At 42.9% G+C, this 26,567-nt stretch overlaps 1 protein-coding gene across 1 annotated transcript in view; it reads left to right on the top strand.

Moving 5' to 3' along the window:
• The window catches only part of RASA1 (RAS p21 protein activator 1), a 116,845-nt gene that overhangs the window by 14,434 nt on the left and 75,844 nt on the right, over positions 1-26,567 (top strand). Inside the window, exons 2-4 of the mRNA XM_067568725.1 lie at positions 8,682-8,834; positions 15,067-15,202; positions 16,115-16,185. Coding sequence (XP_067424826.1) covers positions 8,682-8,834; positions 15,067-15,202; positions 16,115-16,185 — 360 coding nt within the window. The remainder of the gene's footprint in view (positions 1-8,681; positions 8,835-15,066; positions 15,203-16,114; positions 16,186-26,567) is intronic.

The raw sequence follows: 26,567 nt of genomic DNA, 5'->3' as shown, positions 1-26,567 counted from the left end.
GGGACACACGGGGATGGGGCAGATGTGCCTGACAGAATGGGAGAGGCTAGCGGTCAGCCAGGGTCTGCATGGGGGTGGCTGCCCAACTCCTCCCCTAAATCCCTCCCCCCGAAAAAACACTGTTCCATACTTCTCCCACCCACAGCCACCAACCCTCCGAATTTACTCCTAGGCTTCTTTCCAGCAATTACTTCTTTCTCCCTCAGCTTCTCCTTTAACCCTAACTCGCCTAGGCCTTTGCACTGCTTTTGAGGGGTGAAGGAAATATATTTCTGTGTTGTAGTTTAAATGAATTATTTAGAGTTCTGTATTAATATGCCTAGTAAGGAATCTGTTTGTCAAAAAACATTTCTTGAATCTTTTTTGTTGTCTGTACTGTTAGAGACATATTTGCTGACCAGTATTTTGAAATAAATTACCAAAATAATTGAAACTAGCATGATTATATTGTGGTGTTTGCAGAAAATATGCAGAATTTTAAAATATTGTGTGCAAAATTTTTTAATTTTTTGGCACAGAATTCCTCTAGGAGTAATTGGCAAAACAACATATTTGTCTTAATTTCATTCTTGGAAATGGCTAAACTATTTTATGAGTTTTCAGCAAAAAGATACATAAAAATCAAGCTAAGGCAGACAACCAGCCTGGAAAATTTCAGCCTGAATGGGCAAAGTTTGGCAAACTTTTATAAGTAACTGAAAAAGAGTCTTACAGTGCAAAATGTTGGGCATCCTTAAGAATAGGCAGCGCTACCATCTTCACTGAAGTACAGTATGTAAGAGCTCAAACCTCTGAATAGGGTTTCCAGATACTCTGTTTAGGAGTCTGAAATTACAGGCAAAAAACACCAACTATATTCTAAAAGTGCCATACACTCACTCGGCTGCCGACTCAGGCTCTTTCAGGAGGGGGAGCCTCTAAGTTCCTCTTTAGTGTTCCTCTTTAGCATTCCTCAGCCGCCTCCTTCGGCATTGTTACTGCTTGTTAGGGCTTGTACACATTATCCCTTATGTCAGTATAATTTATATTGCTCAGGTGTGAAAAAGCCATCCCTCTGAGTGACATAAGTTATACTGAGCAAAGTGCCGGCATGGACAGTGCTATGCTGGTAGGAGAGTTTCTCCCACTGACATAGCTACCATCTCTCGTGGAGACGGAGTAGTTATGCTGATGGGAGAGCTCCCCATTGGCATGGAGAATCTGAACCACCAGCACTACAGCTGCATTGGTGCAGCTACTGCTGCTGTAGCACTTCTAGTGTAGACTAGTCCTTAGTCTTCAGCAAAAATAAAAAAGTGAGGGAAAAATGAAGGTTCTTTCCCCCAGTAGCAAGTTCCTCAAATATGTTGCTTTTTGAATGAGCACTGTTCTCTCTTTCCCATCCTTCTGAGTCATTCACTGAGGATGGTAAGAAGAGTGAAGATTTTTTAGTTTGGTTTGAAATGTTCAGCTCCATAGTATGCACTCCCCCAAATGTTTTAAATAGCACGGTGGTTCATGATGCAGTGCATTCAGCTGTTATCTTGTGGAATGGGAGAGCTAATATATTGGAGGAAAGCCAGTAAATGGAGAGTCTTTCCTTTCCGGTATTAGTCTGCTGAATTTTACTGTCCTTAAAAAAATGAAATACAAATTTTAATAATCTTTTATTCTGTGTACTCTGGCATAAGAGCGAACGGTTTGGTTGTATTGATTTTGTTCTTGTTTGCACATTAGTTTAATCTCTCTTGCTTCATTATCTTCTATATTTTGTGTGTATAAACTGGATTAAGTTTTCATGAGTCCTCCTGGAAGGGGATGCTATATGCTTTGGAAGAATGAAAACATCCAGGAGTAGGCCAGGAACTAACAGGCGTGTGACTGTTTCAAGTGAGCTGACGTGCCAGAGCAAGTCAATGAATTTGTCAAACAGAGCCAGACTGGAGTGAAATTCACCTTGAGTCCATATTTGCACGTAACTATAGTGCAGAACTTTTAGGAAATAGTTTAATCAAATATGATGTGACAGCCTGTAATATGTATTAGAAACATAAGGTGAGCACAAATGTTCAAAGGCATAATTTAGGTTCAAAATTCAGGTTTGATTAAAATAAACTTTATAAAACTTAATACAAACAGAAGCGTTCATGATTTTTTCAGTGAGACAGATTTTTATGGATACAAATACCCTAGGGGGAAGTTTAAATATAAACATTACTATATTGTGCTGGAGCATGAGAATAACTCCATTTTAATTGTCCAAACTAATAATAGATCATAAATAGCAAAATCTAGATTGATTTTGCTTTACCAGTTTAAGATGTTGACTGAAAAGAATGTTTTAAAATATTCTTAATCTAAATTTAGAAATGAGGGAGCTAGTAAAAAGTTCTTAAAGTCAGAAATAAAAAAATTACATTCCTTAGATTTGGCACTGGAAATTCCTTACGTTGGAAACTACCTAAGAATACAATAATAATTTTAAGATGGGTTGCATATCTCTAAATAAAGGAAGCAGAAAAGGGAGAAGTAAACAGAATGTATCCGAAAACTTGCCTTTTAGCCAAACAGATATCCTACAGAAAATCGAAATCCCAGTCCTTAAGTGTAATTTAATGAAGCATAAAGTGTCAGGCAATATTGAGAGAAGAATTAGGAGGGCTAAAATTAAATTTGAGAAGCAAATAGCCAAAGATATAAAAATATTTATCAGAAACAGGAAGTTTGAGAGAGAATCAGTGGAAAACTAAGACTAAAGGGAACAGTTAAGGCTAAATAATATTTTGATGGGGTTATCTCACTCTCCCTGAGACCATGATTCAGCTAAAACTCGGTACAGTTTGAGATCTGTTTGTCATGTGAAAGTGAGGCTTCCCTTCTTGGCTCTGTTTTGCTTCTAAAGGGATTGAGGTCATGTCATACCCTCAGGAAATGGCTGCCTTCTGTGCTCTGTGGGTATGAAACTCAGAGGAGACAGTCTGTGTTGCGAACCTCTGACACTTAAGGAGCAATGTCCAGGGTTCTTTGGGATAGAAGTTACTAGTGCTGTGGTCTCTCCAACCTCCTTTTGAAGTTTTGCAACTTCAACAGAGGCTCCTCTACTCTGAGGATTGCTGGCTGGTCCAGCAGAGCAGATATAGCAGTTGACATCAAGCTTCTCCCGCAAGAGGTCTGTTTTGCTAGAGTAGGTAGATAGAGATGGACCCATTGGGCCTTCCTGCTTTCCCTCTACTGTCTCCACTTCCATCCACCTTAAACATCCCCATTTCTGCTATATCCCTATAAAACCCTTTCTATGCTTCCTGGCACCCTCATATACTTGCTGTATTAAAACCTCTATTTTGTTTGTTTATGGATATTCCATAAACAAAAATGTTGTATAAAAAGGATTAAGATTAGTTAAGTTTTACATCCTCAAGGGAAATCCTAAAAAGTAAGGAAATATGAAGTAGTAGGCATTAATCAACTCTATCCTAATAACCACAAATCAAGTTTCCACAGACAATGACAAATTCCACATCGTCACAAAGAACTTCCTTCTGCCTCTTGCTGATAGATGAGTTTTGTGTAGAACATTTATCTCCTATGTAGTACAATGCGCAAAACCTTAACTACAATCTCATTATTTCTCCTGTAAACATATAAAATGGCATATGCTTAACTTGCACACACATCAACTCTGAATATTTGCTGAAGCTGTAATTAAGCTTCTGTGTGTTACTGAGAGAGATTAAATGAAGTCTCCCTAATAGGTCCCAAACTAACTGGGAACAAATTTAAAACTGAGAAATGGAAATATTTTCTCACATGACACATAATTAACCTGGGGAACTCTGATGCTTGTGAGACTAAAAAGTTATCAGAATTAAAACATGGATTGATACAATATGGATAATAAATTTCAATAATAAGGATTTAAAAAAAAGTTTTGGAAGATGTGTAAATCTTCATATAAGAGTTTAAGGAACTGTCTAAATAATGTGGGTTAGTAAGAAATTTTATCCCTGTGGGCATGTTGTTCCATAACTTTCTGTTGCAGGTTTTCTTGCGCCTGTCTCTGAAGTATCTGATAATGGCCACTGTCAGAGACAGGAAACTGGCCAGATAGACCACTGTTGTGATTCAGTATGGCAATTCCTTTGTTAGTATGTTCCCTTGAATCAAAACATGACATGGAAGGAGTGGAAAATAACACATCCAACTGTAGTATTACAGATAGATTAGCACCAGTAGCACTACATGATATAAATTAATCATAGGAGCAGCAGCATCTCCTTTGCCATTATGAAAATCAGTGACAATGGATATAAAACTGAGTAGGATTGAAATACCTGATTTCTGTGCTTAACAGCTACAGTTAGATAAGCCTTTTTTTTGTCTATGGACCTGTTTCTTTTTGAAGTGGACCTTACAATTGTCATCCATCTTTGTCTCAGTAAGAATAGATTTCTGTAATGCACTCTATGTAGAGTTAAATCTTAAATTTATTCAGAAACATCAGGTGATGCAGAGAAAGGGGGTCCACTTGTTAAGCAGTGTTTCTTTTCATGAATGTATTAAACCCATACTGTATAATTGCTCTGTCTGCCTAGTGGTTTTTAAGATGTTGATCTATGAGGTTTTAAACATCTGGGTTCTACCTAGCTAAAAGATCTCTTTTTGTGATATATTGCCATAGTTGAGATTAGCAGAGGTACCTGTGCTCAGAGCTCTCTGGGATGGCTTGCTGAACATTTTTGGTTAGGGTTCCTGGGCCTTTGGAATTTGCTTGCCCCAAAACAGCCTGAATCTGTTAATCTGCAGGGTGTGTTTAAGCCTTCTCAATGTCGTTCATGAATAAATGATATTGGATTTTTTGTCAGTGTGGGATTCTGGGAATTGTGTGGGGACGCTCATTCATTTCTGTTATATTTATACTACACTCTGGTTAGTTGATTTTGGAGAATTGCCAGGTTTTTTTAGTTTATTTTTGAAAGCTTGTCATGGGTGTTTAGAGAATCAGATGGATGCTCTTTAATAGTTTGTAAAAATCCAAATAAATTTATTTTTTGCCTTTTAATACGCCCTCCAGAGAATCTATATCCATTTTATAATTTTTATCAGAGGTGTGAGTTTTTCCTCTTTACTTTTACAAGCGGCATGGTTTTGGACTGGTCGTCATTTAGAATAGGCAAGATTGAGCTGATCCTTGCGAGTACCTTTTTCAATAAAAAAAGAAAGTTTATAATGATGAAAATTGCCATTGTCTTTGTAAAGGCATAGATCACTCACCTAACTATATTCACTTGATGTGCTTAAAAAAGGTTCTGAACATGATATGTAACGCCTGTAACTCGATTACCTCTTATTGTTTAGTAATACTGACTGGTTTGGAGAGACTAATACAACACACAATGTAGCAGTATATTTCTTCACCTAACACGCATGTTGAAAGACAAAAGGAGGTTGATATTTAAAATTTAAGACTTATGGTTTTTGAAAAACTTTGAATACAATTCTTCTGCATGTTCTCTTTGCATGGGTCAGTACTATCTAGTGTTAAAATTGTACTTTCTCTGTAAAAAGAATGCAGCTATTTCCTGAAAAGCATTTTGCTTACTGTAATGATATCTTCAGTGTGGCTGCTTTAGTGTGTATCCTGTTTTCTAAAGATGTGTGCTATCTGCAGGGGTTTCCTGAGGATATTCACTGGAACTGTTTTCTGTCATCACTGCTAAATATTGACGATATACTATTACCATGGACGCTGTTCCTGTCAGTTTTTAGTTAAATAAAATGGATGTCAGAGCATATTTTCATAACTGTTCAGGCACAATAATTTAATGCAAGAATAGATACCAACTTGCAAAATACAAGCTTATGTGTTTGCTGTTAGTAACTCAAATATACCTGATCCCTTATGGAGAAGCTGAAGATTATTCTTTTTAGAAGCAATCTTGCTATTGTTTTGTTTTTTTTCCTCTTTTTTATTAGTAGAGCCATTTATTAGAAGAGTTAATTATGTTAGGAGTATTCTTTTAAGTGGGGAATAAACTGGCAAATTTAATTAATAAATGAGGAAAGAAATAAAATTTGCACTTGCACAGCACATTTTATTTAATGATATCAGTGTTTTACAAATATCTATCTCACATGGTTATTTTGAGGTGTAATAAATAGCAATCATGTGCATTTTATAGACTAATAAACTGAGACGCAGGTGTGAAATAGTTTACCCTAGATAACCTAGATAAGTCCAGGACTCCCAGCTGAGTCCTCTAGTGCAGCTTCTGAACATTGTCCCAAACAGAAATGATATAGAAACAACATTGTTGTTATGAAGAAATAAAATCCTATAAGTCGGCAAGTTTGTTTTATAAAGGACTGTTAGGAGAAACCTCCTTTTTTAATTTAAAACTTCCTTTGTAATGTATAGCTCTGCTTCTCACTGCTTATCCACTCTTCTCACTTACTGTTTCCTTCTTTTCCACAGTGGCAGTATCGATAGCCCATTTATTCACTTCCGTCACTTCATACAGTCATCTTCATGATTTACAACATCACTTCCTATACTAGTCCATAAGGCCGCCTATCATCTCTTTAAAATATGTTCCTTCATGGTGCCTAGAAGACATAAGACAACTAATAATGGATAGGTTGCTGGATGGTTGGGTATAGTAGATATTTTATTTAAAATATATATACGATGTACAGGGCTAAAATAAATGGCTCAATATGTAAAGTAGGATATTTTCCTGGGTGAGTGTCAACTTAATGTTGAACCTAAATTTAAATTAAAAAAAATTACAAAGAAGGCATTTTGCCTGGTGCCTCAGTTTCCTTCCATGTTCTTCCAGTAATTCTCTTGGCCTTCAGTACAATTCAGTTGCTGAAGTGACTTAGCCTTCTGGTCAATTTACAAAATCCATCCCTTCTGGGATGTCAAGTTCAAACATAAACACAAGTGTCTTGGGTCCCAGTCTCACCAACCAAAGCCCTTTCTTTAAGGGATCTGTCGTCTCTTCTGTCAACTTCATCTCATTTCCAGCTCTTCCTTTTGGGCTTAGCTGCCTGTCCTCCTGAGCTCTAATCAGATCTGTTCTTCCCTTTATATACTGCACAGGGTGGCACTATGGGGGTGAAACCCATTCTCATCTTTTTCTGTGGCTCTGGGAACTGTTATTGGGTTGTCTGTTCCCTGTAACCACAACATCCCCTGCTTCTCAGTGCCTTTTCCTATTACTAGCCTTCCTGGTTGTCTGCCTGCTTTTTTATAAAATACTATCTCCCAGGGCCCCTATCGTTGAAGTTCCTCTCTGCTTTTAGTCCCCCCGTCCCATATGGCCCCATCTTGAGTCCTCTTCACTTGGCTTCCTACTCTTTACTAAACCATACTGTGCCTTTCTATCTCCCAGCATGCCAGGCTGTTAGTCACCTGATCTTTGTCATATGACACTACTTATTTTTTCTGTCTGGGGAGCTGGACTCGGTTTGGCATGGGTGCATCTGTGCCCCAATGATTTGACAGGGCTAGCTTACCCTGTGACAAGGCCTAAAGTGATTTATTTAATTTATTTATTTTTGTCAGCTTTTAACTTAGTTCAGGAGTATCAGGAGTTTCACTTCTGGTCTTCCCTAGTTTTGCTAGTGGACCTTTCTGGGTGTGTCATACTATGTATATTATGGTCTCCCACCTTAATTGAAGGAAGAGGAATGTTTGAAATAAAAGCTTCCATTTTCCAAAATGGATGTCATTGATGTTAAATAGGGATTGACAAAAATAGTCTTATAAATCCCTTCCAATTTCGATTGTACAGTTTTGACCTTTGTGATATGGTCAGCTCACTAATTTTTCAACCATTATAGTCTTTTGAGCTACACTAGACACCTACAATTCTAATTAAAACATGGCAGGTTTTTTGGTTTTTTTAAAAGGCCTGGTTTTTGGTGGGTTTTTTTTTTTTTTAAATATAAAGAATCCAAAAAGGGGCACAATCCCTTTATTTCCTTTGCAGATAACCTTTATCTGGAAGGAAGGAAAAAGCTCTTTGACTCACGTTTTCAGAAATAGGATACATGTAAGTTAAACACTGTGGATTACATTTTGTGCTGCGCCTCTTAGTGGCAAAACACCAAAATCACAGTACTAAGGGAGAGAGGTTCTCAGTGTTACACAAAGTCTGTGGCTGAGGACAGAATCCTTTCTTGGATTACAAGCATTACAATAAGAGAGGGACCTGAATCAGAATGTCAGATTCTGGATACCTGCTTTCCCTTCCTCCCTCCTGCTTTTCATTTTAGGCCTCTTTCTAATTTTGAACTAAATTAGAGATTTTTTTAAGAGTGAACTTTCAATGAGGTCTGAGATTATATGGATTTGGACAAATCAATGAATTAATCCATGCTGAAAAGACAGTTCTGAAACACACAATCTACTTAAACAGAGAGTGATGCATTTAAATCACCATTTTAAAAAATAGCTAAGCTGGTAACCAACATTAAATTTCAAATAAAATTAACTTTGAAAGAGTAGTGATAGACAGAAATAAGGGCCTTCAACAATGATTTTAACTGAAAGCTTCCTTCAGAGTTTTACATGTGTAGAGTTCAGTTGTCTTACGTTTAACGTGTTATAGTAAAGCTCTTGCAATACCCCAGATGTTTTTATTGTGACCACAACTTTGAAATTGATGCGTTTGTTTATTTTACACTCTTTTTTCCAGGTGGTATCATGGAAAACTTGACAGAACAATTGCAGAAGAACGTCTTCGGCAAGCAGGAAAACCTGGAAGTTACCTTATTCGAGAGAGTGATCGGAGGCCGGGATCATTTGTGCTTTCGTTTCTTAGCAAAACAAATGTTGTCAATCATTTTAGGTGAGTACTTACTGTCATATTTGAAAATCTGATAGCTATTGTATATGTAGGTATAGAAGTCCTTATAGTACATATAAACAAACTTAAATGTTTACATTACAATCAATCTTAACTATCAGTTATAATGGTTCTGAATATATGTACCCCTCGTGAGTATATTTTGCTGTTCATTTGCTTGCATTCCATTAGTTGTTTTAAAATAGGTATACAGATTTAAAATACTTTTTACATAGATCAACGTTTTCAGCACTCAGAGCAGAATACAGAAGCATCAGGAAATAAGCGGAGCTGCAGAGTGGAAGAACTTACTATCAAACAATTTACACCTGTAAATTGTAGCAAATAGGCTAACAGGCAGTTTTACACAAGTCTCTCATTTGTTAATCAGAGCCACTGAAAATGAATGGTTCTGAATGTGTTCCGATAGTTATTGCAGTTAATATTACATATTATTTATTATTATCAGGGTACCAATGTAAATTAATTCTATCTTTTTAAAGAGAGAGAAAAAAGTAAGGAATCTGTTGTGTCTCATGTTTTCTGGGTTTCCTGGAAACAACATTCAATGCATGTTGGAATGGATTGCTCTTGGTATGAGTAGTCCCTTGCCCACTGTCCTAAGTTATGACTAGGATTACAGTTTTAAGGAGTATATTTGTTCTTGTTAGTATGAATGAGACTTACTGTGTGTAAACTTGAACGTTGGCCAACATATAGTGTGCCAGTGGAATAACATTGTTTAGGCTCCACAAAATAGAACTGCTAATATCTTGAAAGCTGAACCTCTTCATTCGAAGAGCTAATGGGAAAGCAGTTCCCCAGCGGACTGTTTGAACAGGACACAGCTGAACTCTAGAAAATAGTAACTGATGGGAAGTGATTATTCCCCTCTATTCGGCATTGGTATGGCCGCATTTAGAGTATTGTGTCCAGTTTTGGGCCCCCCACTACAAAAAGGATGTAGACAAGTTGGAGAGGGTACAGCGGAGGGCAACAAAAATGATTAGGGGGCTGGACTTATGAGGAGAGGCACAGGACTTATGAGGAGAGGCTGAGGGAACGGGGCTTGTTTAGTCTGCAAAAGAGAAGAATGAGGGGGGATTTGATAGCAGCCTTTACCTACCTGAAAGGATGTTCCAGGGAGGATGGGGGTAGGCTGTTCTCGGTGGTGGCAGATGACAGAACAAGGAGCAATGGTCTCAAGTTGCAGTGGGGAAGGTCTAGGTTGGACATTAGGAAAAAGTTTTTCACTAGGAGGGTGGTGAAGCACTGGAATGGGTTACCTAGGGAGGTGGTGGAATCTCCATCTTTAGAGGTTTTTAAGCTGAGGCTTGACAAAGCGCTGGCTGGGATGATATAGCTGAGGTTAGTCCTGCTTTGAGCAGGGGGTTGGACTAGATGACCTCCTGAGGTCCCTTCCAACTCTAATATTCTATGATTCTAGTCTGTCAAGCCTGAAGCAGACCACAAGTGGATCTAATGGCCTTCAAGGTTTCAGATGTTCTTCAGGTTCTTGGAATCTAGGTCACCAGAACGGATGAACAGGCAATCCATTGGATCTTTATAGTACATCTTTCCCATACATCTCTCCCCAATCCATTCCCCACGCTATGGTGAGAAGTGTTCTCCAGAAGATTTCTGTATGTTGAGGACCCAGAATTAATTAATTTGTCTGTTGCCAGTGTAATCAGGTTCTTTGCAATAGAGGACTTCTTGAGACGAGACCTACTATTCTATGAAGATTTGGCATGCTTTTGGTCCTGTAATTGAGCAGGAGACCTGAAAAGAAGTCTGCCGGTCAAGACACTTGTCAGTGTCAGTGTGAAAGTCCAGAAATCTGTCAGTCTCAGGAGTGTATTTTGTGGATCTGGAGAACTTTCTTGTGTAAGATTGGGATCATTATTCTACAGTCCTCTGTTCAGGTAAATCCTGGTAATTTGTTCAGGCCTGTGTGTGATGGACTGAGGCCCACCATCATCAAAGTTCAATCTTTGGCTCTTGCAGCCTTGCAGAGACTGGATGATCCTTCTTTACTTGGCCATCATACTGTTATTTCCAGGTACCTGAAGTGATAGATATATTCAGACCAACATTCCCTCCATGCACATCTCTGCCATCAAAATCCTGGCCTCCTTAATGAAGATTTGTAAGGCTTTGACTTGAACTTTGATAGATACTGTTAAGCTGATGTAACCTTTGGCAGAAGGGTGGTGCAGACATCTGTCACAAACTGAACCCTTTTGGACTGAAACCTGGTGTACTGTTTTGGGAAGAGCAAACATCTAGACCAGTGGTTCTTAACCTTTCCAAACTACTGTACCCCTGAAGCCTGAGTCCCACCCCCACGGGGCTGAGGCATGTAACTTAGTTTCATGGCCCCCCTGTGGCTCCAGGCAATTGCCTTTCTTGCCACCCCCAATACCAGCTCTGCACTTGCAACCCCTCTAAAACCCCAGGTTAAGAAACACTGATCTAGACTAATGCTGAAGATTGAAGAGAATGAAACTTTCTTTACATTTTTCTTTCAGGTTTTCTATCATTCCAGACTCCTTACATAAATATTACCTTTAGATATTCTGTAGCAATTAAGTCACCCAGGAAAGAGTTTAATTTGAAGTTTAAAATTTTATATTTGTTGAATGACTTTTGGTAGAGTTGACCTAAGTCTGATCGACATAGATGTTGTCAAAAGACTTGTTTTAATCTGTTTGAGAGGAACAACTCAGTTTAATAGGTATATAGTCTGATATAAAAAAATCTTTAAGTAGGAAAATTTCCCAATAAACCTGTATATGAAGTGCAAGACCACAGGCAAAGGAAATGGTGAAAGTGAAGAAACAGAATAGCGGCAGAGTCAAGTATTAGTGTGGGATCGTGCAGGAGAGGAAATTTCCCAAAAGCTGAATTGTCCATTTGATTTCTGAAATGATCACTAGCTTTGAAAAAATGAGCATGGCAAGTAGTTCTTGGTCTTCAAGTGCTGAAATATTAGCTTTTCAAATTCCAATAACTAATTTTGTAAATAGATATTTCCATTCTTTTAATTCCAGTTTGATCTTCAAAATAGAAAGTAAAAAGTTTAAAATGATTTTTCAGATCTTAAATCACTCTACTTACCAAGTCAAGGCTTCAAGCTTGTCAGTAGTGCTACGTATCAGCCCATTTTTTTGTTAAATTTAATTATTTATGTTTTTTCTGCATTGATTTATAGCCCGGTTGCACAATTTACTTGGGCAATAATATTTTTGTATTATAACTATTTTATAAAGCCAGATCAGAAGAAATATCTTAGTCCTTTCTTTTATCCTGTGCCACAGAGATTCTTCAGTGAGTTGCAATAAACTTTCTCCCCATTTATTATGTCTCTTCAATTGGTGTCAACTTTGAATACTCCTATAGTACTCCAATAAACTTTTAAAACAGGAGCAGCTGTATCCCCAAAATTTTTTATAAAACTCTTTGATCCTGTTACTTTCCAGTTACACACTGAACAGTACCGTAACTTACCCTTTCTTGTATAGGGTGCTGTGAACAGAGGAATTGTTCAGTCATCATGTTGATAACTTTAAAAAAAAAAATCAGACTGATGAAATATTTTTACAACCACATTATCACACAAATAGTACTGGTTAAGAATGTATTCAGTCTGTTTTTCCTACTGATTTCAGACTTTGGTATAGCTGGAAACTTCAGCTGTAATTGATACCAGCAATTATGCAATTATTATTGATACCAGCAATAATAGTCAATTGTTTGGAATGTCTGATTTTATTGACACTGCATTTGCTTGGCTGTGATTAAATCTTTCTGTGTGCAATTGACCATTAAATTGGGAATGTTTTAAATAGGGGAAATGTTTTAAAATATCATTGTTTTATTTTAACCCACAAATTCAGGAAGTTCAGAATTCAGAGTTAAGACTGTCACTCTTTTAACTTGCTGAGGTATAGCAATCTAAGCATGCATGGTACTTAAAATAAGACATGAATTTACAGTAGATAGACATAGTATAGATAGATACAGTATGGGTAATGAAGGCTATAGGTATAGCTAATGGTATAGGTAATGAAGTATAATGTATACCTATAATGATATAGGTTTAGGTAATGAAGGCTACAGACCTTACAGTGCGGCAGCTGTTCTGCTACAGCTGCGCTGCTGTAAGGACTCCCATGTAGCAGCACTTTGCTAATGGGAGAGAGTTCTCCTGTCAACATAATTAAACAACCCCAATGAGCAGCTGAAGCTATGTCAGCGGGAGATTGTCAGTGAAACTTATTGTAGGTCAGAGGTGTATTTTTTCACACCCTCAACTGACAAAAGTTTTGCCAACAAAAGTTCTAGTGTAGACAAAGCCTTAATCTTTCATTTTATTTAGTGGATTAAGTTAAAATTTGGGCATAACATATTTTTGATGTAATTAACTTTTTGGTAATAGGAGTTCATTAATAGTGCTTATTGTTTTGAATAATAAAATAAACAATCATATCAGAATTTTACTGTCTCCTATATCTTTTACTGGTCTCTTTCTTTGTCAACTTAAAACATTTCTGTTCATTCTGTAAATTTATTTTTGTCATGACACTAAGCTGGGGGGAGTGGTAGATACCCTGGAAGGTAGGAATAGGACACAGAGTGACCTAAACAAACTGGAGGATTGAGCCAAAAGAAATAATGAGGTTCAACAAAGAAAAGTGCAGAGTCCTCCACTTAGGAAGGAAGAATCCCATGCACAGCTATAGACTGGGGACCGACGAGCTAGGCAGCAGCTCTGCAGAAAAGGACCTGGGGTAACAGTGGCTAAAAAGCTGGATATGAGTCAGCAGTGTGCCCTGGTTGTCAAGAAGGCTAATAGCATATTGGGCTGCATTAGGAGGGGCATTGCCAGCAGGTCACGGGAAGTGATTATTCCCCTCTATTCGGCATTGGTGAGGCCGCATTTGGAGTATTGTGTCCAGTTTTGGGCCCCCCACTACAAAAAAGATGTGGACAAGTTGGAGAGAGTACAGCGGAGGGCAACAAAAATTATTAGGGGGCTGGAGCACAGGACTTATGAGGAGAGGCTGAGGGAACTGGGCTTGTTTAGTCTGCAAAAGAGAAGAATGAGGGGGGATTTGATAGAGGCCTTTAACTACCTGAAAGGGGGTTCCAGGGAGGATGGGGGTAGGCTGTTCTCGGTGGTGGCAGATGACAGAACAAGGAGCAACGGTCTCAAGTTGCAGTGGGGGAGGTCTAGGTTGGACATTAGGAAAAAGTTTTTCACTAGGAGGGTGGTGAAGCACTGGAATGGGTTACCTAGGGAGGTGGTGGAATCTCCATCTTTAGAGGTTTTTAAGCTGAGGCTTGACAAAGCGCTGGCTGGGATGATATAGCTGAGGTTAGTCCTGCTTTGAGCAGGGGGTTGGACTAGATGACCTCCTGAGGTCCCTTCCAACTCTAATATTCTATGATTCTATGATCATATCTGTTAGCATATTTCCAAATAAATCAAAAGGGAACCAAAAGGGAAAACTTGTTCATATTTTGGTAGTTTTAAAGCATACTTGACATTCACAGTACATTTCACAATCTAAATAATTAAAAATGAGGTATTTAGTGCTCTGCTGGTGTACAATCAGTAGTACAGCGTTTGCATGTTAATGAAATACTTTGACACTTTTGTCAAAATAAGACCTTGTTGGAAACTAAGTTGCAATTCTAAGTTTTCATTTTATAGGAAAAACACCTATTAGGTCATTTGATCCAGCTCTATGATTTAGACTTGCTCTTTAAAACACACATTCTAGGAAAATATTTTGTCTCTTAGATTTAAATGCTCAGAGTAATGGAGCTACCGCTTCGCTTAGTAACTTAATATTTTTCATTATCAGAAAACTATTCTTGATGTTAATTTTACATTTTCCTGTTTCATCCTTTTACTCCTAGCTTATTACATCCTTATTTTGACCCTAAATAAGTCATCTTTTTTTTCAAACTTCAAGTATTGTAAACTATTATGCCCTTGCTCTGTCACTTCTTAGAAGTTACTTATATTTATATATATTTAGCTTTGGAAAAAGGTATTTTGTTAGGTATATGCTTTGAAAATAGTTTGCTTTCAAAAGCAAATACTCTGAAAAATCAATGCTGTAGGTTTCTTCCTACCTTTCTACAAATTATCCATGCACATTTATAGAACAAAATGTCTTTTTTTTTTTTTTGGGTATTAACTTCAGTGTTTCTTTCTTAACAGGATTATTGCCATGTGTGGAGATTATTACATTGGTGGCCGACGTTTTTCTTCACTTTCAGACCTAATAGGTTATTACAGTCACGTGTCTTGTTTGCTTAAGGGGGAAAAATTGCTTTTCCCTGTAGCACCTCCTGAGGCAAGTAATAACTTTCTAATGAAAACATGTATTTTCTTTATTTTCTTTAATGAATTGTTGTCTGATCTGATATTTATCATTTTATAGTATGAGGGGGAAAATGTAGCAAGTTTCTTCTAGTTTTATAATCACTTTTTTCCTTCACAGCAAAATATATAAGGATGAATACATTAAATAAATGCATTTTTGCTGGTGCAAATGCCAAATATTACATATATTATAATTATAAAATAGAACAATCTCTTAGGTATTCATGTATTACGGAGATATCCAAACACTATAGTGATGGACATGCTATGAAACCCAACATAGACTGAGAAGAAATTATAAGAAAACATACACTATATGGAGATAAGAAGTAGAAAGAGGTAAAAAGCACCATTATAATGTAGTTAAATAAATATGAAATCCTGGATAAAATAGAATAGCAACAGTTCAGACTATCCTGTCTATATCTAAAGAATTGAGCTCTCTGAAAATCCAGTTCCGTTGAGGTGTCTCAGAAGTAGGGCACTCAGAATCACTAGTCACTTTTGAAAATCTTGGTCTGAATACAAACCTCTCTAAAAGGCACAAGTAGGTGGAGATCCTAACCTCCTATATGGAGAGAGGATATAATCCAAAATTATCTCTTTCCTGGGGTTTGCCCTTATTGGTAAATTTTATATAACAAAAAATGTACAATTCTAATATACAGTATTTTGGGACATTCCAGGGCTAAAATCAAATTGGGAATCTCCTGAGCTAATGGTGTATGTCACCCATTTTGTAACCCTGATCAGTCTTGAGCTATCATAACTAAAAGTTAGGGATATTTGAGTATTGCGAGTCCTACACCTAGCAATAAGGTTGGGGAGAAATTCCACTTAGGGGAGAGAAAGAATTAAACATTTTTCCCCTCCTAAATTGTAGCCAGTGGAAGACAGAAGGAGAGTTCGAGCCATTCTGCCATACACTAAAGTGCCAGACACAGATGAAATAAGGTATGTCTTATTAAAAGATCAGATGCAGTTAAGATATTCTAGAGCATTTGTCAATACTAATGAATATAAATAAATATATCAGTCTTCCCATTCCTTGGTGTCAAAATCACATTTCTTAAGGGCTTAATTATCAGATGTAGAAGTAGCAGCATTCTGTTTTGAGTTAATATGTATTAATGTTTACCAAATAAACATGTTAATTATAAAGAGAGCTATTAGTTTGTTTTAGTTCTCTTTGATCAGTCCAACTATAACTTTCTGAAACTTTCAACAAGTAAGTTTAATTTCTCTAGGCTTGGTCTTCCCCCAGAGAGAGGGTGTGTGTGCTTTTTTTTCTTATATTATAAAATTGAGCAAAAACGATTGATCTGTTAGGGGAGGAGGGTGGTGGTGGTAGTTGAAATCAGTGAAGAATCATTTTGAACAGGGAATTGAAAGGCTGAAGTAGCCACTAAATGGACCCTCACTTTGGGAGGGTGACTCAGCATGCTCACTGAATTGAGTCTCTGGCTGTTGTGATCTGCTTCTGAAAGCTGGAGGTTTCATGAATCTCAGAATAAAGTGTATAAGAGCTGGAGTTAAAATATCCTTATTTGAGTGGGTTCATCAGTAGAATGAGCTTCCAGTGCAGGTCATACTAATTCAGTCTGACCACCTTAGAGCACGTTATGAACTGTCTTTTTGAGAGATCTTATCATAACCAGATTGATAGATGGAGGAGAAAACATATAACTGTATATAGCAAGTAGAATGTCTTCCACCAGATAAGGAAAAAGAATAGAAAATTCCATGAAGTTGACTAGTGACCTTGCCGTGCATATCTAATTTTCTGGGAAACACTTGTGTGATAAGAACAATAGAGATGTTAAAATTCTTCGTTTTGAAAAACAGGCTGAGGAGAAACTCCAGAGGTGAGAGCCTGCTGTTTTTGATTTTCTTAAGTGTGCTCCAGGAGTCAGAGGTCTTATTTCTAGGGAGATTGGGCCTTTTGAAGAGAAGGTCCAGCAATTTTTCTTCTAACGTCTAGAAGTATAGAGTCAATCAGTTAAGTGTCAGTATGTGTCAGGCCTTGACTTAAAAGATCTGATCACTGAAGTGGCACTGTTCCCATTATAATTTGCTCGAAGGTACTTGGATTCCTCCAGGTCAACACAGTCCGGTTCTGAAGACTTCTTTTGTTCTTTAATATATAGTTAAATTAGTCTGTTACATTTATTTGGCGTAAGTATAACTTTAATTTTAGACTTGCATTTGAAAAAATAGTTCTAGATATACTTACATTGATAAACATCAACGCTACACACTGTTGTTGTGTACAGATGTTTTTGGAAATAGAACGTAAGCAGGTAGAGTCCCCATCCTGCTTCAATGTATACTCACGCTGTCAAAATTTCTCCCCTTTTCTAGGATTTAGCTTTTTTGGGAACTGAAATAACTGTAACAAGACAAATCTCAGCCTGAGTGTTCTCAGGCTTTGCTGTTCCTAGATTTTCCCTGCAGAACTTCTGTAACCGTCATTAGTTCTTTTTGCCGTGACTAGGTCTCCACTGCAGAGTTGACTCTCATTTACTGAGACAAGGTCGGTGCTTCGGACCAACTTCTGTGAATAAGAGACAAGCTTTTGAGCTACACAGAGCTCTTTCTCAGGTCATGGAAAGATACTTGGAGTGTCACAGCTAAATATTAGGTGGAACAGTTTGTTTAGCATAAATAGTTAACATATATTATAAGAGACCATTCAAAGTGAAGTGGTCTCTTAACACCTCTGCATAGGACAAAAAAGGAGATGTTACTGGGTTATAGATTATTGTAGTAAGCCATAAATCCAGTGTCTTTATTAGGACCCTGATTTTTAGAGTCTAGCAGAGTTATAAATTTAAGCTCCCAAGCTTGTCGTTTTAAAGTGTTTTGCCTGTTTCCTTTGAGGATGAGGACTGAGAGTTCAGTTATGAAGTGATCATTTTGTGAACAGCGTTTACCCATGGGTGATAATGGTGTATTGTCTTTTATTATTTTTCTGTGTGAATTCATTAGAGAGCATAACGATTGTTTGGTTTCAGCCACATAATTGTTATTGGGTTGTTTAATGCACTGGATGAGGTGCATCACATGTTGTGATAGGCATGGATCTTAAAATGTGTGTGGTGAGGCGTATTGATCATCCTAGCAATGAAGATGTGTGCGCAGCTTTTGAATCTGTTGTTCCGTCAGTGTCTGGTGCCACTTTGGGTTAGTTGGTCCTGTTCAGTGGGGAGCTTGCTTCTGATGATGAGTTTGGCTATATTGGGAGATTGTTTGAAGGCCAAAAGAGGGAGTTCAGGCAAGACTTCTTTCAGGATGTGGTTCCCGTTGGTTGTAATTGTCTAGTGATACTCCATGTGGTGTGGTAGGGATATGTGATTGAGGAGGGTTTTTTCCTGAATTGAAGCAGGTTCTCTCATGGTATTTGAGTGGCCTGTTTTATGACGCCATTTTTTTCCCTGATGGAGTGTCCTTTTTTGGTGAAGGCAGTTTTAAGTGTGTTAAAGTATGTATCCTGGACTTTCTCCATGGAGCATGTTATGTGGTATCTGAGTGCCTGACTATAGATAATATATTTCTTGGTAAGTTTGGGTTGATTAGTGGATCGGTGAAGGTAGGTATAGTAATCCATGGGTTTTTGGTATATAGTTGTCTGTATGGTACCATTATTGAAGGTAATCGTGATGTCCAGGAAATTGATGCTGGTGTGAGAGTATTCTAGAGAGTGTTTCATGGATGGGTGGTGGTTGTTGAAGTTGTGGAGGAATTCTGTGAGGGAGTTTAGGTTGTTTGTCCAGAGGATGAAAATATTGTCAATGCATCTCAGGTGTATTATTGGTTTCGTAATGCATTTGTCCAGAAATTCTTCCACAAGGTGGCCCATAAAGAAGTTGACATATTGGGGAGCTATCTTAGTACCCATTGCTGTTTCCATGGTTTGGACAAAATGTTTGTTTTTAATGTAAAATGGTTACGGGTGAGGATAAAATGGATGAGTTTGGCAATTGGCGATGTGTTTGTGGTGGATATCTGTGTGTTGTCCATTATCTTGTAGATATTTGAGCCTGGCAGTAATGCAGTCGTGAGGGTTATTGCTGTACAGGGAAGTGGGAAGGATGGTGGTCTGAGGGAGGTTGTTAATTTGCAGTTTCTGAAAGAAGTCAGTTGTGTCCTGGATGAAGCTGGCCCTTTGTGTGCTGAGTGATTTGAAGATGGTTTCTTAGTCCGGATGTTCCTTCAGTCAGAGTGCCATGGCCATATATGCTGGTCAGCCTGGGTTCCCTTGTTTGTGTATTTTCTAAAGTGTGTAGAAGGTACCTGGGATGGGTTTGTGGGGGATGAGGTTGTACAGTTCTATCTTCGAGTGATTGCTCATATCCATTCCCATATAGGTGTGTGTGCGCTCCGTGCACAGTTTCCCGGAACTGTTTTGCCCTTAGCAGTACCGGTAGGGTCGGCTCAGGCGCCCCCTGGAGTCCCGCGCCCATGTCACGGTACATAGGGCACTGCCGACCCCACCGGCCCCCAGTTCCTTCTTTCCGCCCGTTGACGGTTGTTGGAACTTTGCTTCTTGCTTGCAAGTCGCAGACCCTTTGAAGTTTTGTCATCTATATTAGTACAAGTTAGTTAGTTAGTTTGAGAAACCCTCAGGGGTTTTTTCTCCGCGTTGGGCCATGCCTGGCTCAACCGGTTTCAAGCCTTGCACCGAGTGTGCTAAGCCGGTCCCTGTGAGTGACCCTCACTCACGCTGCCTCCGATGCCTCGGGGAGCAGCACCGCAGGGACAAGTGCAAAATTTGTAGAGCCTTCAAGCCGCGGACCCAGAAGGAGAGAGAGGCGCGGCTGAAGGCTATCTTGATGGAGTCCGCTCTTCGTCCGGTCTCCGAACCAGCGAGGTCATCTGCGGCACCAAGCCTCTCCTCGGTGCGGAGCGCTCCACTGGCACCGACATCGTCCACCAAGGGGCCGGCACTGAAGCGCCGCAGGGAGACAGCACACCGGGACTCCTCCGCACCGCCGACCCGGCATCAGGGGAGTCCGGAGATGCCCCAGCCACGTGCCGTCGAGACTACTTCGGCACTGGCATCTCCGCGCAAGGAGCCCTCCCCAACTCCTCGGAGTGGGGCAGAGCCCTTGCAGGGACCGTCGATGCCGGAGACGTTCGCCGCGGCACATGCCCTCATGGGCCTGCCCACGCCTCCGTCCCGCCCTTGGCCGAGGACGGGATCTGCATCTCGGGGTAAGCCCGCAATGGGTGGACCCGGTGGGTGGAGGAGGTAGGAGTCGAAGTCTCCCCCCAGATGGTCGAGGAGGGTTGAGAGTGCGGGCTCCCCTCCCAGTTCCGGCACCGAGTCGAGCTCCTCGACGCCGCGGCACTGTGGAAGGTCGAGGAGCTCATGGGGGACGACGACTCCATCCTCCGTCGATAGCCCGGCTCGGCACCGCAGCCCTCGGCACCGGTCTCAATCCCCGGCACCCAGTCCGGCGCGGATCCCGGTGCTCTCCACGACGGCACTGCCAATGTCATTGGCACCGCCAATGTCATCAGCACCGCCGCCGCTGCCGGCTTCGCCACCGCCATCCACGGCACCGCCGACTGCACCATTGCCGACCACAGCACCGTTGCCTGCGGCACCGATACCATCGGCACCGCTGCACGCGGCACCGGCGTCCTCGGTACCGACGCACCGGGCACCGATGCGCAGTCCATCCCGCGGTCGGTCCCGCTCTTCAGGTCGGCACCGATCCCTGTCCCGATCCTCTCGCCGGCACCGACGGCACCGCTCCCGATCTCCAGGGGGCAAGTACCGTCGGAAATCGTCCCGGGGCAGGAGACGCTCGGGCTCGAGCAGTTCCTCTCTGCACCGACACCACTCCCGATGGCACTGTCACTCGCCGTCATCATCAGCTTCTAGGAGCCGCTCCCCCAAGACGAGGAGCAAACGCCGCTCAAGCGGATCCGGCTCCAGGTCACGGCACTGGGTAGTCCACTCGGCACCGATGCCAGCCCCAGCATGGCCCCAGGGACCTTGGCAGTGGCCTTATTGGGGTCCCTGGGGTACGCAGGTGGGACAGGCGACGGCTTCACTACGGTCATCTGCGGCGCCGCCACCACCACCTCCTCCAACATCCCAACTGGGGAGAGAACATCCCTCGGATGAGGGATCTGATCCGGAGGAAGGCCCCTCCACAGGGCCCATTCCTCAGTCCTCCTCCTCATCCCTGGACGATGTCACCTCCCGGGGTCGCAAAGGTCCATGGCCAGATTTCAGAGCTCACCAGGACATGCTCAGAAGAGTTGCAGGCAACCTGGGGCTAGATCTCAAGGAGCTCTCTGAGGAGGAGGATCCCCTATTCGGAGCCTCGGGGATGGTAGGCCCATTTAGGGTAGCCCTCCCTATCCATGAGAGGGTGCTCAAGGTGGCCAAGTCCCTCTGGCAGACTCCGGCCTCGGTTCCTCCCACTGCCAAGGGAGCCGAGAAGAAGTACTCCGTCCCTGTGGAGGGGGTGGAGTACTTATACATTCATCCTGCACCGTGCTCTCTGGTGGTGGACGCGGTCAACCAGAGGGAGAGACAAGGGGTCAGGCCAACACCCCAAAGAATAAGGAGGCCAAGAAACTGGACCTCTTCGGCTGGAAGGTCTATACAACGGTGTCTCTGCAGCTGAGGATCGCCAACCATCAGGCGCTCCTAGGGAGGTACAACCTCAACCTATGGTCCTCGCTGCAGAGGCTCACCGAGGTTCTTCCGCAGGTCCTGCCCCAGGACAAGGCCACAGATTTTATGGCAGTGATAGAGGAAGGGTCTGCAGTGGCAAGAGCAGCCCTCAACTCCTCCAGCGACGCGGCGGATGCTGCTAGTCGGGCCATTGCATCGGCCATTACCATGAGGAGGGTCTTGTGGCTCCAGTCTTCGGGTCTGTCCCAGGAAGCCCAGCGCACCATCCAGGATCTTCCCTTCGATGGGGCGGGACTTTTCTCGGACAGAACTGACGACAAGCTGCATGCCCTCAAAGATTCGAGGGCCACGCTGCGCTCCCTGGGGATTTACACCCTTCAGGCCTCAAGGCGACAGTCTCGGCCTCAGGCCCAGCGACAGCCTCAACCACCGAGGCAACCCCCCAGACCCGCTCAACCCAGGAGGGGTCGGGAGAGGTTCCGAGGCCCTAACCGCCATAACTGTTTGGGGTCTTCGGCGGGGACCCAAGGCTCGAATAAGGGCCAAAATAATAAAAAATCTTTTTGACAGTGCGCAAGGGGGTGGTACTCTTACTTGCCCTCTGCCTCTAGACCGACCCTTTGCCCACAGATTGCGGCCGTATTACGCCCACTGGCAAAGTGTCACTTCGGACCAATGGGTCCTTGGTATAGTCCGCAGGGGCTATGCCCTGCAGCTCACGGCCTTCCCCCCGGACTACCCTCCAGTCCAGTCTCCTTCCAGGGACCCATCACACGAGCGCCTCCTCACTCAGGAAGTCTGCTCCCTCCTCCAGCTGGGAGCAGTGGAGGAAGTTCCTCCAGGGGAAAGGGGACAAGGGTTTTACTCCCGATATTTCTTAATCCCCAAGGCCAAAGGGGGCCTGAGGCCCATTCTAGATCTCCGTCGTCTGAACAAGTTTATCAGACGCATCAAGTTTCAGATGGTCTCCCTAGCCTCTATCATTCCTACTCTAGAGCCAGGGGACTGGTATGCGGCCCTCGATCTCAAGGACGCATATTTTCATATTTCTATCCTACCAGGACACAGAAGGTTCCTGAGGTTCATGGTAGCAGGGGTCCACTACCAATTTACAGCCCTGCCATTTGGTCTTTCATCTGCCCCCAGGGTTTTTACGAAATGTATGGTGGTGGTGGCAGCGCATCTGCGCCGAAAGGGAGTCCAGATATTCCCATACCTGGACGATTGGCTGATCCGGGGCAGGTCCAGGGCCCAGGTCAGGAAGAGCCTGGAACTCACGTGCGCAGCATGCACCGACCTGGGTCTGCTCATCAACGAGCAGAAGTCCATTCTCACCCCGGTGCAGCGCATAGAGTTCATTGGGGCCACACTAGACGCCACCCAGGCCAGAGCCTATCTCCCGAGGCCCCGCTTCGAGGCAATGGCTGCCTTGATAGACGACCTTCACAGGTCCCCCATGACGACAGCCAGGCGATGCCTTCAGCTGTTGGGACACATGGCATCCTGCACCTATGTGGTGCGGTTAGCTCGCCTCAGACTCAGGCCCCTTCAGATGTGGCTAGCCTCAGTGTATGCCCCAATCAGACATCCTCTCAACAGGATAGTCACTTTACCTACCCCAATATTGGCTTCCCTACTTTGGTGGAAGGACCCGAGGGAGGTGTTGAAGGGAGTTTCCTTCAGGGAGGTGGTACCGTCGGTGACCTTGATCACCGACGCCTCCGACGTGGGGTGGGGAGCGCACATCACTGGCAACCTCAGCACCCAAGGGCGCTGGTCACCAAGCGAGATGTCTCTGCATATCAATGTCAGGGAACTCAGAGCAGTCCGCCTCGCTTGCAAGGTCTTCCTCCGGTTCCTCCGGGGCAGAGTGGTACAGGTCCTAACGGACAATACGGCAGCCATGTTCTATATGAACAGGCAGGGGGGAGCACACTCCTCGGCCCTGTGCCAGGAGGCCACATTGCTCTGGGACCTGGCAGTGAGGCACGACTTCCACATAGCTGCCTCTCACCTCCCGGGGGTCAGGAACGATGAGGCGGACCGCCTCAGCAGATCGTTCCTCCCCCGGCACGATTGGTCATTACACCAGGAGGTGGTGAATTCCATCTTCCACAGGTGGGGGGTTCCCCATCTGGACCTATTCGCATCGGCCTGGAACAAGAAATGCCCGAGGTTCTGCTCACTCCAAGGGCGCGAACCGGGCTCCATTTCAGATGTGTTCCTGATAGAATGGACGGGGGCCTTCATGTATGCCTTTCCCCCCGTCCCCTTGCTATCCAGAGTCCTCTTGAAAATCAAGAGAGACAAGGCAGACATTATACTGATCGCCCCAGCTTGGCCGAGACAGCACTTGTTCAGCATATTGCTGGACCTGTCCATAGCCACGCCCCTGCCGCTTCCGAAGCGGCACGACCTGCTCTCCCAGGACCGGGGTCGCCTGCTCCACCCGGACCTGGACTCCCTCCACCTGACAGCGTGGAGACTATGTGGTTAATGGAGGGTGAGAGAACCTGCTCCATTCAGGTGCAGCAGGTCCTGCTTAGCAGCAGGAAACCTTCCACCCAGGTGGTGTACCGAGCCAAATGGAAGCGGTTTACATGTTGGGCTCAGTCCCGGGGTATCCTACCAAGCTCCTTGCCTATACAGGCGATTTTGGAGTACCTCCTACACCTGAAGCTGCAGGGCTTAGCCGTGGCTTCTCTCAAAGTACACCTGGCGGCCATCTCGGCTTTTCACCAGCCGAGGGAGGGCAGATCCCTGTTTTCACACCCCATGTCATCTAGGTTCCTTAAAGGGGTGGAGAGGCTATATCCCCAGGTCCGCGACCCGGTGCCTCCCTGGGACTTGAACCTGGTCCTCGCCATGCTGACACGACCCCCCTTCGAGCCCTTGGCGACATGCCCATTGCTCGTACTCTCCTGGAAGGTGTCCTTCCTAGTGGCCATTACATCGGCCAGAAGGGTCTCTGAGATAAGGGCCTTAACCTCAGAGCCTCCCTATACGGTTTTTTACAAAGATAAGGTCCGACTGAGACCCCACCCGGCCTTCCTGCCGAAGGTGGTGTCCCAGTTTCATTATAATCAAGATATCTTCCTCCCTGTGTTCTTTCCCAAACCACACGGCTCGGAGGAGGAGCGGAGATAGCACTCCCTGGATGTCAGACGAGCCTTGGCCTTCTATCTTGAGAGGACCAACCCCTTCCGGAAGTCGACGCAGCTGTTCGTGGCAGTGGCGGATCGGATGAAAGGCTCACCTGTCTCCACCCAGTGCATCTCCACCTGGATCACCGCCTGCATCAAAACCTGTTATGAGCAGGCAAAGGTACCGCTTCCAGGGGCTGTAACAGCGCACTCGACCAGGGCCTAGGCCTCATCCGCGGCCTTCCTGGGAAGAGTGCCCCTGCAGGACATCTGCAGAGCAGCGACCTGGTCGTCGGTTCACACCTTTACGTCCCACTACGCCATCATACAGCAGGCGAGAGAGGACGCGGGGTTTGGCAGAGCCGTCCTGGCAAGGGCAGCACAACGCTAACTCCTACCCACCTCCAGGTATGGCTATTTAGTCACCTATATGGGAATGGATATGAGCAATCACTCGAAGATAGAAAACAAGGTTACTTACCAGTAACTGTTGTTCTTTGAGATGTGTTGCTCATATCCATTCCACACCCACCCTCCGTCCCCACTGTCGGAGTCGGCAGAAAGAAGGGACTGGGGGCCGGTGGGGTCGGCAGTGCCCTATGTACCGCGACATGGGCGCGGGACTCCAAGGGGCGCCTGAGCCGACCCTACCGGTACTGCTAAGGGCAAAAAAGTTCTGGGAAACTGTGCACGGAGCGCGCACACACCTATATGGGAATGGATATGAGCAACACATCTCAAAGAACAACAGTTACTGGTAAGTAACCCTGTTTTTCTTTTGGAGTTGTTTGGGGAAGTATTTGATGATATCTTTTAATTCCTGGGTGAAATGTGGTATGAGGTCTTCTTTGAGTTCTTTATAGTAGGTGGTATTGGAGAGTTGTCGGGTGGCCTTGTTAATGTAGTCATTACAGTTAAGAACTTTGTCCGTTGTCCGTTGGTTTGATCACTATCCTCTGGTGATTGGGTTTCAGGAACTGTGTAGCTATCCTCTTGTCAGTGGGGAGATGGTGGTGGATGTGATGTTTGTTAAGGATTTACAGTTAATTCTTTTTCTTGAAGCAATCAATGCAATGATCATCCACTTTGGGGTGTCCAGTCAGATCATTCTTTTTTCTTATGACTGTTAGTGGTGATATGGTGAAAGAATTGTTGTGAAAGAATATTTTGAGATAGAGTTGACAAAGAATTCTTCTAGTTCTATAGGATGTTAGTATGGTTTCACAGTCTGTGATGAGTTAGAAGTTCAGTCTCTTGGCCAGTACAGATAATTCAGCTCCAGTTAGGGGTAGTCTTGATAGTGGATGATGTTGAGGTGTCGTGTATTGTCCACATGGTAGGTCTTGGTGCTCTGTGGATTGTGGAGTTGTTCTTGGTTCTACTTTTTATTTTTGTTTTGGATTGCTATCATCAGGTTTTTTTATTTTTTGGGGCGGCTTCTTGCATGATTTCCAGGTAGGTTTCCTGTTTTTTTTTTTTTTTTTCCCTTCCATTGTGTGGGAGTATGTGATTATTTCTTGTTTGAGGTAGTCCCTTCT

Source organism: Emydura macquarii, unplaced genomic scaffold (genome assembly GCF_026122565.2).
Source record: "Emydura macquarii macquarii isolate MOO-44397 ecotype Brisbane River unplaced genomic scaffold, CSIRO-AGI_Emac_v2 contig_2897, whole genome shotgun sequence".
NCBI lineage: Eukaryota > Metazoa > Chordata > Testudines > Chelidae > Emydura > Emydura macquarii.
This window is presented reverse-complemented; position numbering and strand designations above follow the sequence as displayed.